This window comes from Budorcas taxicolor, chromosome 3 (genome assembly GCF_023091745.1).
Source record: "Budorcas taxicolor isolate Tak-1 chromosome 3, Takin1.1, whole genome shotgun sequence".
NCBI classification, from domain to species: domain Eukaryota; kingdom Metazoa; phylum Chordata; class Mammalia; order Artiodactyla; family Bovidae; genus Budorcas; species Budorcas taxicolor.
This window is the reverse complement of record NC_068912.1, coordinates 59994100-60014606: the sequence shown is the minus strand read 5'-3', so window position 1 is coordinate 60014606 and position 20507 is coordinate 59994100. Positions and strand designations below refer to the sequence as shown.

The window sequence follows — 20507 nt, the reverse complement described above, 5'->3', positions numbered from 1 at the left end:
ATTTATTGATCCATTCATTGACTCATTTTTTTAAATGCCTATTAATCACCTACTACTTGTTAAGCACTATTCTAGATATTAGGGATACAGTAGTGAAAAAAACAGACAAGAATTTCTGCCCTAGGCACTATTTTACATATTAATAGATCAAATGTTTGAGTATATGCTATATATTGGGCACTGAGGATTAACATGGTCTTGGTTCTAAGGTATTTACATACAAGCCATTAATTAAACACAATGTGATAGTTGCAAAAAAGGTATACAAGGCAAGGTAAAGTGCAGAAGGAATCATTCTCTGGCTCTGGGATGAGGGTGGCCAGTGTGGTTCACAGCCTTGTGTCATGAATACTGCCTCTTAAAAGATGATTTGGAGTTCACTGGGTCATACACAGGGAGGAATTTTAAAACTGCCTTTTACCCCAGTACTTTTTGAGTGTTCCTGCTTCTGTGAGAAAACCAGTGAAACCTCGGAGTCAGCAGAGGTTTTGTTTATATGAACTACTATCTACCTACACGTGTGTTTTTATTGCTATAATGTATGTCCTGACATTTTTGTATTCGCTATAAATCAGGCTGCCTATATGATATATAACTTAGGGATATTGATACAACACTAGATATAAAATGTTTGCTTTTGATTAATCCAAATGCTATTTATTTCGTACACACTGATTCTCAATGACAATTTTTAAATCAGTAGAAATATTTTAAATTATGTCTATTAAAGAAAAATCTGATTGTTTCAAAAAGTCTTCTTTATAAATGTATGCAAGTCTTTTATAGATGAGCAAATATTATTCCCAAATGAGATTAGTCAAAATTAAAATGGGATCCTAGTATACACTATGCACAGAAGTAGGGCCACTTTGTAAGATTAGAGTGTGAAATACATAAGCCACTGGACTCCATGACTAGAAGGTCATAGAGTTATACTTCAAGTGCTTTTTCAAGAGAACCCTGTAAAAAATCGTTTATACTATGAGAAGAAAAATAATCACCAGCTCCATCTATCAAATTCAAAATAAACCAACCAGCTAAACAACCTCACTACAAAATAGGCTCACATTGATTGGTCTGAAACACACAAACACACACAAATCTAATGGAAGCACAATAACAGTCCTAATGTACCACTGTTGCTTCCAACACCCTTACATGTGTTCATATTTTTATAAATAAATTTGTAACAATAATATAAAATTAGATTAAGTTAAATCTTTAATGGAACAATATATTTAAAACTAACCATGAAATGTTTATGAATAATACCATTTCTTCATATATACATTTGAAAAAATCCAAGCACACATATATTCAAGAAAAATGCTTTATTTAATTTAGGTGATCTAGCACAAATCATTTAATGTAAAAATATGTAGCTTCAAAAGAGACAAGCAGTCTCACTGAGGAATTTGGGATGCTGGAATAATTTCTGCTCAGAGCTCTGTCATAGATTTACTAAATGATATTGAACATTTTTTTAACTCTATTTTTAATATTACTTGGTCGTCACTTTCTACCTAAGAGATGATCTTTTTTCCCTCAAGGAGACTTGCAAGGATTCTACAGAGTGAAAAACTGCCTAATTGCAACAGCCTACTAATGGGTCTACATTTAACCCTCTTGCCTCTCCTGGGCCATACAGACTTCTGTTGTCTACAAAGCAGCCAGAAGGATCTTGGAAAAGTGCAAATTTGGTCATATTATCAACTTCATCTCCTCCTCCTCTTCTGTGGTATTTAGGATAAAGATCATCATCCTGAAAAATCACTCTTGAACCAATCTCCCCCACTGCTCCCCATCAACCTCTCTGTGTTCCAGCTACATTGGCCTTATTTCAGAATCTTGACTATCCATGTTTTCTCCCAGACCTAGGCCCATATGATTCTTCTTGCCCAGAAGGCTATTACATACCATCTGCACCAATAAACTCCTACTCATCATTCATATTTCAGCTTCCATATCACTTCCTCAGGGAAACTCTCCAAAGCTTCCCTAAGTTAGCAGTCCTTCACTATGCACTAATTTAGGACTACATATCCTTACTTTATAGCACTTATCACAATTGCAATAAAAGGCTGTAAAAGCCATGACTCTGCTTTTGATCACCTCATGTGCTCAGAGCCCAGCACAATGCCTGGCATTCAATAGACACTTAAGAAATATGTGTTAAATGGAAATAAATGACTTAAAAGAAACATGTGTCCAAATTAGAGGTTAATTCCCATTCCACTAAAGTCCATCCTTCTTGTAATTCCTACATTAACAAATCACACCCTCCACATAACATCCTAATCCAGAAACCTAAGAATCTTGGAGACATCTCTCCCCCTTTCCTTCTCTTCCCCTTTCTCACATCAGAGCAGTTTTCAAGTCCCAGAAATTCCATGTTCTTCATATCTTTCAGATTTATCTTCTCTTCCCCATTCGTCCTATCTCTCTTTTGGATCAATGATGTTCATTATTTCTGAACTAGATAATGACAAGCATCTCTGCCAGGGCTTTCACTCTCTGGTCCTACCATCACTGAATCCATTATCTATGGTGCCACCAAAACTATCTAAAACAGATTATTTCTCTGCTTAGGCCCATTACATACTCCTCATTTCTCTCAGGATAGGCAGAAATGTTTGTTGAGTAAAGAGGTTAAAGAATCAATGATTAAACAAAATACAATAATACAGTGTACACAGCTTAGTCTTTACAGTTATTTCCAGCATCATTTGAGGTTGAGCCTCCCAATACCCTATTTAACTAGAAAAATTGCTTGAGGTTCTCCCAAATATATCATGTGATTTAAATCTCCATATACCTTCTCCCGCTGCTGTCTTTGCCTACAATTTTCTTATCTTCTTCTCAAAGGGTGAACTCCTTTATTCCTTTCAATATCCATCTCATAATTTAATTTCTCCAGAAACCCTTCCCCGCTGTCTCATAAAGAATCTCTCCCACCATCTTCATCACACAGTCTCTACCTCAAACGAGACAGGATCAAACTATTTCTGTATCAGTGCTCCTCTCTTACTAAAATGTGAGTTCTAGGCAGAAACGAGGCTTTAATTAACTTGTTTACTTCAGAGCTAGCAGTCTCAAGGGTATACAACAGACATGCAAAAAATATTGTTGTGTGAATGGATTATAAGCTTTCACATGGATGAATACTAATATTTCTTGAATTATATGCATCTTCCTAACCTTTATCTGTGAAAGAATCCTCTTTTAATATTTTTTGTCAATTTATCAACTTTCTGAAAATAAAAAATCTAACAAACAGAAATATAAACTGCACAAAAATTCGGCAATATATTCATTTTAAGACTTTACCTGTTAACAGTTTTTCCCATGAATGCATATTATTACTCTAAATAATGGTCTCCAAAATAAATATCTATGCATGTAGCCCTGAGTAGGCATATCTACATGTGTTCTATGTGTGTGCACACAGGCACCTACTACAGTGCTTGGCACATATCAGATGCTCAGTAACCAGTATTCTGAACACACCCACACGAGGGATAAAATGTGACAAATTATTTTGTGCAAGGTTTAACTGAAAATAAGTAAGCATATATTGAATGTTAAGTACAGAAAACTTCTTACATTTAAACAAAAAATTTATTTTGCTGGAGAGATAGCAAGTTGTAGTGAAAAGAACCCTGAAATTTTAAGACCAAGATCCTACTCCAGCTCTGCTCTTAACTTTGACTTTACACAAGGTATTCATGTCTCTGACCCTCAATTACCTCCTCTGCAAAGTCAAAGAACAGAACCAGTACAAATTCAAGACTCTTCCAGCTCTGAAATTCTATCTCTTCCATTGAAATTCCATTTCAAATCAATGTTAACTTGTTAAAGATAGCACTATGTAATTTTTAATAGGTCTTCTCTATTACAAAAAAATGAAGATTACTTGGTCATATTTCTTGCTAGGAAATCCTTCCTACAGATCTCCCCCATTCCTGGAAAATGGTTGATCCTCTGCAAAATAAAAAGGCAAACATTAATATTCTCATTGACCTAATGAATATATTCATTTATACTATGATACAGTTACAGGCATCCTTTGAGTTTAGTGTTTTTTAATAAGAGACTAAAGACTAAAAAAACTGGTGAAAATGAACTTGCTGTCTACAGTCAATTTTGTACAAGTCACTACAAAAACTGGTAAAGAACTATACAAAATCTCAATTGCCTAAAACTCCATGTATTTGGCTTTTATTTTTTAATATACTTGTATTACATTCTAATAATGAAATAATGAAGCCAAACTACACATAGCTGACATTAAAAGGGGTCGCTGTATTCAGATCCCTTTATGCAATCTTTCACATTGTTCATCCGTATGCATGATGCAAAGCACAAGCCGAGGAAGAACTTTCCTCTATCAATTCTTCCTTAAAGATGGAAAGAGGTTAAAGTTAAATCTGAAAGGATGCAGTCTTCAGGCAACAGGCTACTCAGGTAAATCGTGTTGTCTGTATAGTTGCTAAGCCATGTCTGACTCTTTTCAGGACCCCATGGACTGTAGCCCATCAGGCTCTTCTGTCCATGGGATTTCTCAGGCAAGAATACTGGAGTGGGTTGACATTTCCTTCTCCAGAAGATCTTCACAACCCAGGGATCAAACCTGTGTATCTTGCATTGGCAGGAGGATTCTTTACTGCTGAGCCACTGGGGAAGCCCATTCAAGCAAGAATACTGGAGTGGGTTGCGATTTCCTCTTCCAGGGAACCTTGCCAACATAGAGATTCAACCCACATCTCCTGTGTCTCCTGCACTGCAGGCAGATTCTTTATCCACTGAGCCATGGGGGCCATCAGGGAGAAATAAATTAATATGTCAACATATTAAGAACCCTACCTAAAGAAAACTATAATGGAATTCATAGAATTTTCCTACTGACCAATAATTGGTTATGATTAATTTCCTACCTGGTAATTTTGCAGCTCTGCAATCTTCTCTTGCTGGACAGCAGAATCACACCATATAAGATTGCTTGTTTCATCCTCATCTGGCGTTTTCATAAATCCCATTTCATCTATTACTAAACGAACTGCAAGTAAACAGTTAAGTTAAACCAAAATTAAAATGCTTCTGAAACACAGTCATTATGAAAATCTTATATATGTATATTATGCATATATATCAATTTTAGCTCACAGTATTTTAAAATTTCCTTTAGTTTTAGGATAACCTTAATTTAGGTACAACGAATTATCTAAAGCTGGATTATACTCAACAGCAACAGAGAACTGCTTTTAGTTGGCACCCAAAATCCTTAGTTTCAATTTTATGAGATATAACAGGTACACAATACTGTTAAAGAGCTTAGTGATTATTCATAGCTCAGTGAAAACACACACAGCCGACACAACACCTCGACTCAGGAAAATGTACTTTTATGGCTTTTTCATGACCTTGGGCTAAGTACAAAAAGAAAGGATAAAAATAGCCCCTGATCATCAGACCCATTCTATACTTTCCACCTCCCTAATTCAAATTATTTTTAGCAGTAAAAACCTAGTCAGTTACACTGACACAGGATACAAAATAATAAAGCAGAATTACAGTAGAGATCTAGAAACTCTGGCCTTCCCATCAGCTCCCGACCCTCTAATCCTAAGCACAAAAAATGTTCAGAGAAAATCTTGCTTTATAGATTCCACAATATTGGATATAACAATTAACATATTGATATCTTTCTTCCAATGAATTTCAAGTTTAGAATAAATATCAGAAAATACTTAGGATAAATTTTGGGTTCCAATAGAATTGGGAGTCTTAATATAATGGTATAACTAGATAGGACTGTTTCAATGCCTACTTTCCTTTTATTGCCCATAGATAGGAAGATATGGAGAAGGAAATGGCAACCCACTCCAGTGTTCTTGCCTGGAGAATCCCAGGGATGGGGGAGCCTGGTGGGCTGTCATCTATGGGGTCGCACAGAGTCAGACACAACTGAAGAGACTTAGCAGTAGCAACAGCAGGAAGACATAGTAAAAAGGGGTTAATTGTCCAAGTGTACCTGGCTCAAGTATAAAACTAATGACCAGACACCAGTTGGTCTCAAATCCAAGGGACTCTTGATTTCTTTTTGATCATGGAGACAGAACAGGCTTGTCACGCAATAATGCCTGGAACACAGGCATAATAATAGAAGAGGACACTGACTGGAGACAAATGAGGTTAGGGAGAGGACTGTTGGGGTGAAGCTATTTTTTTCCATGAGCGCAGCTTGATAAAACCTGGGGTTGTTCTGAAGGCCTAGGTGACAACACACAGTACAAATTTGGGGAAAGGGCTGTTCTCTCTCTGCCCCAGACTACCAAGCCGCATTGGCGTCCTGAGGCCCAGGAGCTTGTGTGTCATCTAGAGCTCGTGGGGAGGGGGAGGACCGTAGTGACACAGCCTGGGAGAGTTCTGTTAACTGGCTCACAAGCAGAAAACAATGTCAAGGTCAGAACCATAGCCCAGAAGCAGACATGGTCCCAAGTAGATGCAAGTCATTGTCTTAGTCCTCTCAGAAATCATAGGAAGACCTTGATGAGAGAAACGACACTGGTGGTAGTTACGGACAGAGCTACTAAAATGTGGATATTAATGTATACATGAGCTGGTGAGGATGGAAACATTCAGGATACATAACAATGATGGAAATAATCCATTCTTTCTCTAAATTCACAAAATCAAATTTGTAAGGTCATCTTATATAAATCTCTCCTACTATGAAATTCAAAGCTTGAAGAGCTAAAACAGTTGAACTTCAAAAAATATATAATGTTGGGCATTAAACTGTCACTTTTTTCCAGCTAAGCTATCTACTCATATTTTTGTCTGAAATGAAATTTTAGAAATCAATTGGCATACTTTTAAGTATACCATCCTCCCTTGCATAGAAAAGAAATTCCTTTAACACGTCAGTTTCAAATACAAGGTTGTTAGCAGCCAAAGTCTAAATGCATGCTTTTAAATGTTGGCCTTTTAGGAAAGTAAAACAAAGTGAAAGTTGCTCAGTTATGTCTCACTCTTTGCAATCCCATCGACTATACAGTCCATGTATACTGGAGTTGGTAGCCTTTCCCTTTCCATGGGATCTTCCCAATCCAGGGATTGAACTCAGATCTCTCACATTGCAGGCAGATTCTTTACCAGCTGAGTCTTTTAGGAGTTCTCTTTAAAAAGGAAGTGAAATAATTGCCTTAACATATAATTTCTACCAAACCAAATTCCCTTATTGGTAAAAGAGAGATAACCACACCAACCATTTTTCTCACATTTCCCTTTGCATAGTTAAGTACTCCCTTCTACAATCTGTCTTGTCCCCATTTAATAAAAATTGCCAAATATATGTTCCTCACAAATTTGGCCTACTTATTTTTTTTTGCCTTGACCCATAGAGCTTTCAGAAGCTGCTCAGGAGTTTTAAAAATAGGAATCCATGTAACAACTCTCTGAATTTTAGATACAGAGGATACTTTAATGTTACTCAATTTAAATTTTGATTCATATTTTATTTAGGCAGTATGATATAGTAAAAAGAACACTAAATTTGGAGCAAATTAATTCAGGTTCAAGTTCTACCTTTGTCATCTGTACAACCTTGAGGAAGTTGCTCTTATTGAGTTTTCATTTATTCAACTGTGCCTAAGGGGTGTTTTAAAAAGTAATAAAGTTTCATCATATATTAATTACAGGATTACTGTGACAGTGTAGTTCACCATTCCACAATGTGTCTCCATGAGAAATTATGGGAGAAATTTTTCTCAAGACTTAGCAATAGGAAAATTGCATTTCCCTTGAATAACCGGTATGGTTTTATCTTCTGGGCACTGTGTATTCTATAGATAATTATTTGCAATTATTAGCTTTGCTTGCTAGGCAGCTCAGAGTCAAATCCATACACATCTCTAACTATAGCGGATTTCATGGAATGCAGATTACATTCTGATCAACCACAAGCTTCTTCCAATTTTATTATTTTTATTTTTCCTTATTTATTTTCTCATGGCTCTTAGCCACTTCAAATTCACTATTAGAGCAAGTAAAGTCAGAGAAAGTGGCAACAAGGGAGTAACACAGCCTTTTTCACAGGGTTATTTGGAAGATTAAATGAGGTAATTCAGGTGAAAATATTTGGTCCAGGGTTATAAAAGCATTAATAGTAAAACTGCTGCTGCTGCTGCTAAGTCACGTCAGTCGTCAGTCCTGTCTGACTCTGTGCGACCCCATAGACGGCAGCCCACCAAGCTCCCCCGTCCCTGGGATTCTCCAGGCAAGAACACTGGAGTGGGTTGCCATTTCCTTCTCCAATGCATGAAAGTGAAAAGTGAAAGTGAAGTAGCTCAGTCGTGTCTGACTCTTTGCGACCCCATGGACTGCAGCCTACCAGACTCCTCCGTCCATGGGATTTTCTAGGCAAGAGTATTGGAGTGGGGTGCCATTGCCTTCTCCTAATAGTAAAACTAGTAGTGGTTAAACTATTCTACATGGGGAAACAGGCAACATCAGGGAGAAAACACAAGTGTCCTTACTATGGCTTAATTATCTTTCATTACATAATCCAACCTGTCAAAGGAGCAGTACTTAAATTACAAGAAGTAATCTGTTGCACATCACTAGGTTAAATAAGGGAAAGCAAGGTAGCATTATCTCCTGGACACATGGCCAATTGTCTCTTTCCCTCCCCTACACTTGGCTCTGTTTTCTCCCAGAAGTCTCTGGTCCAAGTCTCCAAGTCTGACCAAGCAGGGATTTTGCTAAACACAACTGAGCAGGCTCAGCACAGAGGTCTGGAATCAGTATGAAAAAGGCTAATGCAACTTCAGTCCTTGGGAGTGACAGGGAGCTACACCTAAAAACACTCTCCTCTAGATCAAGTTTCTTATAAATCCCACCACAATCTCAAAAGCAAACAAGATGATAAGTTAACACCACCCCATCTATCACTTTGACAATGGTTACTCTTGTTTTTTCAAGCTAGAAAACACCCTGCAAATAACTCACATTTCACTCTCCCACATTAACTTGATTTGAAGTTTTTCCTGTGAGGAATAGAGTATTAGGGGACCCCAATTCCTATGAAATATTCCACTGATTGCTGATGAACTTTGGTGAAATACTGCAAGTGGAAATGTGACTCTCAAAGATTAACACGGGTAAGAATAATTAATATCTTTGAGATTCATACGGTTTTCCTCAACTCTTTAAATGTGAAATTATTTGTTTTAAAAAGGAAGATTATTTGAGTACTTGTAGTAATGATGAGTTTCTCAGTGCAATGCTGGGCAAGAATATCTTAATTTAAAGCAATTAATTCTTACCTATTCTCTACAGTGCAAATACTGCTTACATGTAAAAAATAAACTATATAAATAAAAAGAAATAGTATCGTCCAAATTATTTTTAAAGCATAGAGAGGAATATGTTCTTACACTATTTTTAAGTCAGTTTCTCATTGTTTAACATGAATCTCAAATTCTGCAGTTTTCAGTGTACATATAATATTTTTAATCTGTTTTTGAAATTATTTACAAAATAATGAATGTTAAAGTTAAAAATAATTTTAGTCCCAAGTGAAAAATTCATTAGACTCATATAATTGTCCAAACTAATCATGTCTGTATTTCAAGATTAAAGCTAGAACCACTGTGTTTTACTGTTCATATTACTTTATACTTGACTTGAAAACTAAGCATTAAAATCATATATATTTAATCCAATCTCATCAACAGGTAGAGCTTTTTAGCTTCATTGATGTTGTATTTGGTTATTGACATGTTAAATATCTCACAAAAAAGAAAATTCTATAGAAGGCATACAAAAATCCATTCATAGAGGAAAAATCTCTAAATTTTTACATTGTTTTTAACATCCAATAGCTTTCCCAACAATTATGAAAATCTCACTATTCTGAAGAGACCTACCAATTTCAAACTTTGTCCCAGCAACATTTGCTGTAATGGTTCCCTTCTTTTTCTTCTTTCTGACTTTCCTTTTCATTGTGCTTTGATAAGGCAATTCTGTATTCAGATCCAGGGGAGTGGGTCCCTGAATAACTTTAAAAGAAATGTAAACCAACCAAATATAATTGAAATAATAAGAACTCCACACCAAAGAACACAAATGCCCCTGCTCCCCCCGCCCACCACAACAAGGTGAAAGTATAAATTCTTATTCTTTAAGGGTCCCCAGTTGATTTTTAATTCTTGGAAAGATTGCCAGTGATTATCTATAAAATGTAGATCTATATAGTAGGTCCACAAGATTAAATCAAGCTGTTTACCTCTTTCCTGAGGCAGAGATGGCATTCTTGTCTGTGCCAATCAACGAGCAGAGTGTGTCGCTGTACAAGCTCTTAGGAAACCTGGAAGACCCACATTAGTCTAAGTAGGATACGGCTCCAAATCACTGCAAGTTCCTATCATGTTATCTTGGTGGGATCCTCAGATTTCAGGATACTGAAATTATGAGATAAGAAGGTACCTGCAGGAATTTTAAAACACAGGTATGTACAAATCAACTCTTATGATATTTTTCTTCAATATACGTCAATACTCTTCTTTTTAAAAGTCAAGTAAAGATGAAAGTTCATGTAATCAATAAACAAATACAGTTAATTTATTAAACCTTATGCAAAATGCCAAGCAACAGTCCTCTGTTTTCAGAACAGTCTAAAAGAAACATACTTACATACAGTAACCAACATGATTTACACAAACAAGAAAAACAATAATACTATTCACGACCATTTACTGAACACTTTCTATTTCAGGCCACTTATACCACTTAATCTTTCAACAAAACTATAAGGTAGAAGCTTTTATCTCTAACAGGTAAATACGTTGAGCTCAGAAAGGACAAATCTTTACAAGAAAGTAAGTGACAAAGTAGAGATTAAAATAGTGTCTCTTTGATATCAGGACCCCATACAACCTACAACTTAATGCCTGGAAACCTAGCTGCAGCTACACTTTTAATATGAAATGTTGAAATAAGTGCCAGTGCCAGGGTAGAGGTCACATGCTGACAGAATGGAGAAAAAAGAAATTCCCTTTTAAGGTGTGTGTCAGGGGAGGGGGTGACTACATAAAACAGATCACATTTGAGTTATGCCTTTAAATATGAGAACAATTTTGAAAAGTAGAAGATGGGAGGAGTCATTACCAAAATGATCTTATTTGGGCACACAGAGGAACACAATAAAACATTTTGCAACGAATGAACTAATTAGATTTGGCCATGCCTCAATATGGCCTGTATTACATTTCACTTTTATTTTCATTATTTAAGTATGTATGAACCTAGGGGTTGCACCCTAACTATACTATACTATATTATCAGCTTTCTAATTTCTCCCATCATACATCAAGACTCTTGAATGTAAAATGTCTCCAAATATAATGAAAAGTTATAATACCTATCATAAAAAACAAAGGTATGATATCAACACCTTTATCAAGAGATTATCAATTTTATGAGAAATTCAGAAGTATTTGAAAATTCAGCTACATAAAATGTGACTCTTATAATTCACTCCCAACAGTCATTAAAAATAAGACTCATTATTAAAGAAAATTTAGAAGTTAGTTTGTTTTCAGGAATCATTTCCACTACAATAATTCTCTAGAATAATTCAAAATCAAAACTAGGGAAATATTATCTATTACAGACCAACTGTGGGCAGGTACTATGTTAAGAATCTAAACTATTTTACCTCATTAACAAACTTGGAACTTGGGTCTCATCTCCCCCAGTATTCCAGATATGGAAATTAAGGCTAAACAAGTTAACTAAATCAAGGAAAAACATCTTATAAAAAGAAAACCTAGGTTTTGAGCCTAATTCTGTCTGATTATTCTGTTCATTGAGCCCCAGTATTTTCAGGCAGCATGCTAATATACTATCTAGTTGTACACGAAGCTTGTGACCCTACTGCAGTCCATACTGCAAGGTACAGGAGTATTCTGGGAATTCATGATACTGCAAACAGTGAAATCACAGTAAACATCCCTAACCTGATAGTAGATCCCTATTCCAAGCTGGAAATAAACTGGATCATTTTTCAGAATAAAAGAAAGGAGTAGTCTAAAGTTCAGTTGATTTCTTTCTGGAACTTCTAATACCCAGGTAACTATTTGAGTTTACAGGTCCTTATCCAGCACCTTGTTATTGGAGTAAACAAAGATCCTATTATAGTAACAGAGTGTTTATTACATTGAAAGTAGGTGACAAAGTCAACAAGAATTCAAGAACAACATTTGCTTAACTATACTAACAATAAATCAATAATTGTTATACACCATAAAAGCAGACTTACTCATTTCTGACTTAAATAATGAGGCTCACAACTTCGATTTGTATAGGGCTCAAAACAAGAACTGAGCTTCCCAGGTGGCACTAATGGTAAAAAAAAAAAAACCATCTGCCAATGCAGGAAACAAGAGATGTGGGTTCTATCCCTGTGTTGGGAAGATTCCCTGGAGGAGGGCCCGGCAAACAACTCCAGTATTCTTGGGCTTCCCTGGTGGCTCAGACGGTAAAGAATCCACCTGCAATGCAGGAGACCAGAGTTCGATCCCTGAATTGGGAAGATCCCCTGGAGGAGAGCATGGCGACCCACTCCAGTATTCTTGCCTGGAGAATCCCCATAGACAGAGGAGCCTGCTGGGCTACAGTCCACGGGGTCTCAAAGAGTTGGACAAGACTGAGCGACTAAACACAGCACACAAAACAAGAACTATTATCCCTTCCCCCAACCACACAAGAATTAAAGGCCTTCAAATTATTCTCTCCATAGATACGCTTAATTCCACTTATGGTTTGGTGAATAACAAGAAAAATGCTCTAACGAATTCCAGGACTTCATTCTGTCATTCAATTCTAACCATTTCACTTTATTCTACACAAGAGATTTGAGATGACAGATTGATCACCTCACTCAGACAATGCCATGGCTACTTACTTTCCAAAAACAGAAGCATGTTTCAGTTACCTCTGAAATAACCCAACAGTTTCTGAAGTTTGGCTACAAAATAAAATCACCTGGGGTCTTTTGAAAATCCTGGTATCCCGGCCACACTCTAGACCCAGGCAAGGCTTAAGCAGCAGCACTTGTTATGCAGTCCCAGACCCCAAGGACTGCAGCATGTCAGGATTCCCTGTCCATCACCAGCTCCTGGAGCTTGCTCAAACTCTGGTCCATTGAGTCAGTAATACCATCCAACTATCTCATCCTCTGTCATCCCCTTCTCCTCCTCCCTTCAATCTTTCCCAGCATCAGGGTCTTTTCCAATGAGTCAGTTCTTCACATCAGGTGGCCAGAGTATTGGGGTTTCAGCTTCAGCATCAAACCTTCCAATGAATATTAAGGGTTGATTTCCTTTAGAACTGACTGGTTTGATCTCCTTGCAGTCCAGGGGACTCTCAAGAGTATTCTCCAGCACCACAGTTCGAAAGCATCAATTCTTCAGGGCTCAATCTTCTTTATGGTCCAACTCTCACACCTGTACATGACTACTGGGAAAACCATAGCTTTGATTACACGGACCTTTGTTGGCAAAAGTAATGTCTCTGCTTTTTAACATGCCATCTAGGTTTGTCATAGCTTTTCTTCTAAGAAACAAATGTCTTTTAATTTCATGGCTGCATTCACCATCTGCAGTGATTTTGGAGCCCAGAAAAATAAAGTCTGTTTCCATTGTTTCCCCATCTATTTGCCATGAAGTGATGGGACCAGATGCCATGATCTTAGTTTTCTGAATATTGAGTTTTAAGCCAGCTTTTTCACGCTCCTCCTTCACTTTCATCAAGAGGTTCTTTAGTTCCTCTTCACTCTGCCATAATGGTGCTGCCATCTGCGTATGGGAGGTTACTGTTATTTCTCCTGGCAGTCTTGATTTCAGCTTGTGCTTCATCCAGCCTGACATTTCACATGATGTAGTCTGCACATAAAGTTAAATTAACAGGGTGACAATATACAGCCTTGATGCACTCCTTTCCCAATTTGGAACCAGTCCATTGTAGCATGTCTGGTTCAAGCTGTTGCTTCTTGACCTGCATACAGGTTTCTCAGGCAGGCACGTGGTCTGGTATTCTTATCTCTTTAAGAATTTTCCACAGTTTGTTGTGATACACACAGTCAAAGGCTTTAGCATAGTCAATGAAGCAGAAGTAGATGTTTTTCTGGAATTCTCTTGCTTTTTCTATGATACAATGGATGTTGGCAATTTTTAAAACTCTGTAAATGAGTCTAGTGTGTAGCTAAGGCTGACAACCTCTGCTGTAAGCACACAACTGCACTAAAGCAAATAGTAGTTAACTACAACATGAAAGTGAAAGCGTTAGTCGCTCAGTTAGTCACTCAGCCTTGTCTGACTCTGTGACCCCACAGACTATAGCTGGCCAGGCTCCCCTGTCCACAGAATTCTCTGTGCAAGAATACTCGAGTGGGTAGCCATTCCCTTCTCCAGTGGATCTTCCTAACCAAGGATCAAACCTGGGTCTCCTGCCTTGCAGGTAGATTCTTTACTGTCTGAGCCATGAGGGAAGCCCCAATTACAAGGTAAACATATACAATTTTAAGAAAAATGTAAAATAAAGATGAAAACATTTATAACTGTATGAAAAAGGTCAAACAGGTAAAAGTCATCTATAAAAATCCTCATATCTAGTTCAAATAAACAAATTAGGAGAAAAAATTAAGGAGATCAGCAGAAATTGATTTCTAACACAATTTTATTTTGCAAGTAAAGAAGCCATTTCCAAGATAAATCAATTTGCCAAAATTTCAAGGAAATAGTAACTTTAAATGCAGAACACCTAGAGCTACCATGCAAAACAACAGCTACATAACACTGGAACAACAAAGATGCTGATACATTGTGACAGTACCCTTTCTTCACAATCCTTCCCAAATTTCTACCCATCATTTAAAATCCACTTTAACTGCCACTTTTTCCTTAAAGTTTCTCCTGATCATGGCTGAAGAAATTCATTTCTCCCTCTTCTGGTCTATCAGAGACCATTCGCATCCATATCATAGCACCAATCACAAACCAAGAAATTAAGCTCTGTGAAAACAGTGGTTCTCTTCTATCCTGTTCATTCCTCCACTCCCAGGCCCTGAAATAGTGCCTAACAGAGTGCTCAATAAGAGCTTGTTCATGAATTTAAAGAAAATAATCAATTAACTAATGACACCTGGGAATAAGATGAGGTGGTTATGGAGCTCTAAGAAGCAATATAACTTTCATATTTTTAAGCGAAAAAAGCAAAGTACATAAAAGTTCACATTTCCATAAAATGATGGATATGTGCACAGAGTGGTGGCCTTTTGTATTAATAGCTGGGGGCAGAGCTAAGAAGTCTTCCATGTACCCAAAGCATGTATCACCTGTTCAAAAAGTTAAATACATGTGATAAAAGTTTGTGTCAACATTATCATGCTGAGAATAAAAAATTCAAATTTTATATTTCAGTTAGATGAAAGAATATGGTAGAAAGAGCTCTGAGCAAGAAGTCAGTTAGAATTTTTACCTTTACCCTGCCATTTACCAGACAGATGACTTAATTTCTTAATATAGAGAAGGAAAGAACTGATTCTATTGGGGCCCTAAAGTCTAAAATTTCAACCAGTTGAGGATGCTATTGTGTATGACAACATGATGAAGACATGTAAAAAATAGGGAAACTCTGACCATCCCCAACGATCTCCCCAGTCCATGCCCTGGAGATGCTATATATGGGCTTTTTGTACATATTTGTGAAATTTTAGCTTACCATAAATTACTAAAATAATCTAACAAAAAAGGTCAGTTGGAGTCAAAATTAGAGCTAAATTGAAAATAAAATAATGTCAAGTGAAAATGTGAAAAAAGGGCATTTCCTGGGGTCAAGTGGTTAGGACTCGGAGCTTTCACTACTGGTGCCGGGGTTGAATCCCTGCTCCAGAAACTAAGATCCCACAAGCCACAGAGTGTGGCCCAAGAAAAAGGATGAAATGTTGTTTTTCTGGTAATGAAGGGAAGGGGAAGAGACTCAAACAAACCAGTACCTACTGTACACTAACCACTTTCACATACCTTTATGTGTAATATTTAGGACATACAAAGAACTTTTGATTCTAATATTACGTTTGGTAAAGTTTACATTCCATGGCAAGTAACTTGCCCAAAGTCACATCTTACTAGGTGACAATGAAGTGGTTTGTCTCTAAAGTCCATGTTCTTTCCCACTTTTTGTGCTACTTTCAAAGCTCAGTCTTTAAACATATTAAGGACTTCTCAAAGAAGCTTAACTCTGTTTAACTGGAACTATTTTAAAAGCTAGGGAATGAGAGCCAGAAAATCAAACTGTGATTTAAAATGTGGTTGAGATCACAAAGTCCTAGCAGATTTAGTCTCTCTTTTTGGATACCCTAGGCAGCTGGTGGTACCCAGATCACCTTGCTATTTCCCTTCATGAATGTATTGCAATTCAACCAATATTGTTATGGATAAGGTACTGTTCTCAGGAAATAAAATGGATTTATCAGTTTTCTTTCTTTGTGGTGTTTGCATTCTAGTTGGGGAGAGACAAATAATAACAGCAAACATTAAATAAGTAAACCTGAGAAAATGCTAAGCTCTATGGAGGAAAAAAAAAAAAAAACAGAGCTGGTAGTTAGGATTTCAAGAGTGTGGTGGGGGCAGGGCAGCAGGGAGGATGAAGTTTTGTAATTTTAAATATTATATCCAGACAGGCCTTACTGGGGATGATTTACCAAGGAGGGCAATGACTTGTTATCACAAATGAAGTTGATAAAAATATTATGTATAAGTGCAGATATGGGCATGTAAGCATGGACAGATGTGAACACATATAATAAGGAGGAAATGAGGAAACTGACTACTTTCTGGATACTGAACAATCTTTAAGCCCTTCAAAGTGACTCTTCTTCCTAAACCCTAGTTTTCCTAGGTCTTTATTCTCTACATTAATTTTTATATTACTATTTTCACACTAACCAGGGGTGGAACAAATATGTGTCACAAAGTATGTAACTGGTTTTACATACATTTGAGAGTGAGATCTCAGTCACTCCCTCCACTGTGTGTCCCCAGCTTGTACTAACATTAGATTGTGACACACTCCTCAGGACTCTCTCTGGTTCTCAGCTCCTAGTATCACAGTTTTGTGAATATAGCTCACTCCCAACCCCACTTCCATAATTTTAGTTCTCAAAACTCATCAAAAAAATCTGTATTGTCCAGTTCAGGCTATGTAATGCTGAAATAATCTCAGGAGTTTAAAACAACTAAGGTCTATTCCTTGATGATGCTACATATAAACCAAAAACGGGCAGGGTGCGCTACGTATCATAATCACACAGAAGCCCAAGCTGTCAGAGCAGCCATCATCCTAACAATAACAATGTGCCAGAGGGAAAGAGAGTTTTGGAAGGTCTTATCCAGGCAACCAATGACAGAATTTCTGCTCACAATTCAACAGCCTGAAGCAGTCACATGACCGCAGTGAACAAGATTTAGGAAGTGCGATCATATCAAATGACTAGTAGGGAAAAAAAAAGCTAGTAAATAATACTAAGAACCACCACAGACTCAAACTTTGATTACTCTCTATTTGAACCTAGTACTATTTTATAGTTTTCCATAGCTTTATAGTATTCTCCCCTGCCTAGAAAAATAAATAGCTGAAGATTCTGTATTGGGTCCAGTCTAGTCCTTGGCTTTACCCAGTGGGTAATTAAACTTCTCTATCCTGAATGCTATGGACTGAAATAACAATGGTGATAAAGAGGAATAAGACAAGGAGGAAGATGAGGAAGATGGTGTTAACGCAGTCTCTTTTGTAAAACATACTATGTGCCAGGCACACATCTAGGCTTCAACATTAAAAAAACTCTGATCTACCAACCCTAAATGGTATTTTGGTACTATTATCCCCATAGATAGCTGTTTAAAGAAAAGAGGTATATTGAACAATGATACTAAAACATAAACAAAAATGTTATAAAATGATAATTCTGCTAATCTGCCTGAAAATAATTCTCTCTAGATTCCTAAACTGTTATTCTTAAACTTTCATCATCCTATACTGATGAAAGATGTTTCAATGACTACTTCAAGAAAAATGAAAAATAATAAATATAACAACAATTATATCCAATTAAGCTTTCACTTTGGGGGGAAAACACTCATCATACTCGTAAGGTCTTATTTGCAGGGCCATTATTGCAAGTAGCAGTGAGAAATCTATTATTTCATCAAGATCATCAAAATAAGGCTGTTGTTTTTTGTCGGTACAAGAAGTAATATTTCCAAACATCAGGTCATGAATACAACTTTGTCCATTCTTGTGCTTTAAAACATTAAATTTCAGCACTTGGGCCCCAAATCAAATTTGACATATTTTTATTTTCAAAGAAATGATGCTTTTTCTTATGACAAAACTTTGAAAAATAAAAGTAAATGAAACATGTGCCACTTCTTAAATGTTAAAACTTGAAATGTTAATTTTTTTTAATATTGTTAGGACTAGATTTAATGTGAGCCCTAAATCACCAAGTTAAATTTTAATGTACATACTAATCACCTGGGTATGTTGTTAAAGTTCAGATTCTGACTCATTAGGCCTGGGGCCTAATACAGTATGAGAGTCTGTATTTCTAACAAGTTCCCAGGAGTGTTGGTCCAGAGACTACACTTTTGCAGCAAGGCTCTAGACAACCACAATGCTTAACACTATGCTGATAGAATTTATTTTTTAACTTAAAGCCTTTCTTTATAAAATGTAAAAATTATGAAATTCTAAAATGATTTTATAGTAGTGATGTAAGTTATAAACTAATATTAAAGGAGTCCAGGAGTCAAAAAAAGTAATAAAATTTAAAAGACTAGGAAATGTTAATGTAGAGCAGTTATTGATTCTCAAAGTATGGCCAAGAAACAGCAGCATCAGCATCTGCTGTGAAATTAGTAGAAATGCATATTCTCATATTCAGCCTGAGACCTTCTGAATCAGAAATCTTGGGATGAGGCCCAGCAATTGAAAAGCCCTCCAGACAATTCTGATGTAGGCTGAAGTCTGAGAATCAATGGATTAGAGGGCAAAGGGCCAATGGCATGCACAAACTCTAAGAAAGTAAGGGACACCACTACTGGAGCCTATTCCCTCCTTACTGGTCTTCTGAAGCCAAACCATATGGATGACTTAGAAATCACCTTGTCAGGATGTCCTTGGCAGTCCAGGGGTTAAGACTCTGCACTCCCAATGCAGAGAGCATGGGTTTGATACTTGGTCGGGGATCCCACATGCCACACTGCAGCCAAAAAATGAAAATCTCCTGGCCAAGCAACAAGTAGAGAAACCACATGCCACCCAGGGCCCTGAGCAGCTAGAAGGGAAGACATTTGCTTCAAAGGATCTCATTTGCTACTGCACACAGCCCTGCTACCTGAGGTGAGATTCTTCTAATTTAGAGTTTATACCCCTGTTCATGCCCAAACCAGTTACCAATGTTGACCAATAGAAACCTTCATTTTAAAGACAAGCAATCTACCAAAAACAATTAAACATTTGAGAATAGCAATCACAAAGATCAATTTTATGACCCCTACTCTCAAGTATTGGACCAGTAGCATAGGAGCTTGATCTGAAAAGGTCATGGAGAGCAGAAAAATGGTGGGGAAGTGGATGAAATGAAAATCAACAGGAGAATGCCTACCCTGTTGTATACTCATATACAGTGAAAGTACTATACACACATGAAAATAAATGAACTAGACCTACATGATGAATTGATGAATCTCACAAACAATGAAGATCAAAGAGTGATGAGGAATACATACAGTAGTACATTATTTATATGAAGTTTAAAATTATTAAATTAATAATATATGGTATACATTGAGATATAATAAAGATCTCTTAGGAATTAATGCATATAAACAAAGAGTGTAAAGCCCCTAAAGGAAATGATAAATTCCAAGTCTGATACCTCTTGAGAGAAACAGAGAACATCCAATAACCAGTCCTGTTTTACAGAAAGTGAGCAACTATGCTCCTGTATGCCAAAGATGTAACTCTTAATATAAAAAATGAATATACTTTTATCATTATAGCCTTCTGAAAGAATAGGCAGAAATGAAATAGTGAAAATACTTTTGTTTGAACCATTGTATGTGTCCTTAGAAGTATTACATTCTAAATTAGACTTGAAAATTTAGGTCCAACTCTGATTCATGAGCAATGTGACGGGAGGCACTGAAGGATTTAAAGAGGAATGTGTTGTGTTATGTGCTCAGTCATGTGCAACTCTTTGAGCTCCTCTGGATGACAGCCTGCCAGGCTCCCCTGTCCATGGGTCTTTTCAGGCAAGAATACTGGAGTGGGCTGCCATTTCCTCCAGCAGGGGATCTTCCCAACTCAGGGATGGAAACTGCGTCTTCTGCATCTCCTGCATTTCCAGGAGATTCTTTACTGCTGAGCCATCAATAAAGCCC

General features: G+C 36.9%; 1 protein-coding gene across 1 annotated transcript in view; it reads right to left on the bottom strand.

Moving 5' to 3' along the window:
* TTLL7 (tubulin tyrosine ligase like 7) overlaps nt 1-10423 on the bottom strand; it is a 108495-nt gene extending 98072 nt beyond the window's left edge. Inside the window, exons 1-4 of the mRNA XM_052637622.1 lie at nt 10289-10423; nt 9930-10061; nt 4935-5056; nt 3914-3981 (exon numbers count right to left, since the gene is read on the bottom strand). Of these exons, the coding sequence (XP_052493582.1) occupies nt 3914-3981; nt 4935-5056; nt 9930-10061; nt 10289-10313 (347 nt within the window). The 5' untranslated portion in view covers nt 10314-10423. The remainder of the gene's footprint in view (nt 1-3913; nt 3982-4934; nt 5057-9929; nt 10062-10288) is intronic.
* Nucleotides 10424-20507: the final 10084 nt, after the last annotated feature.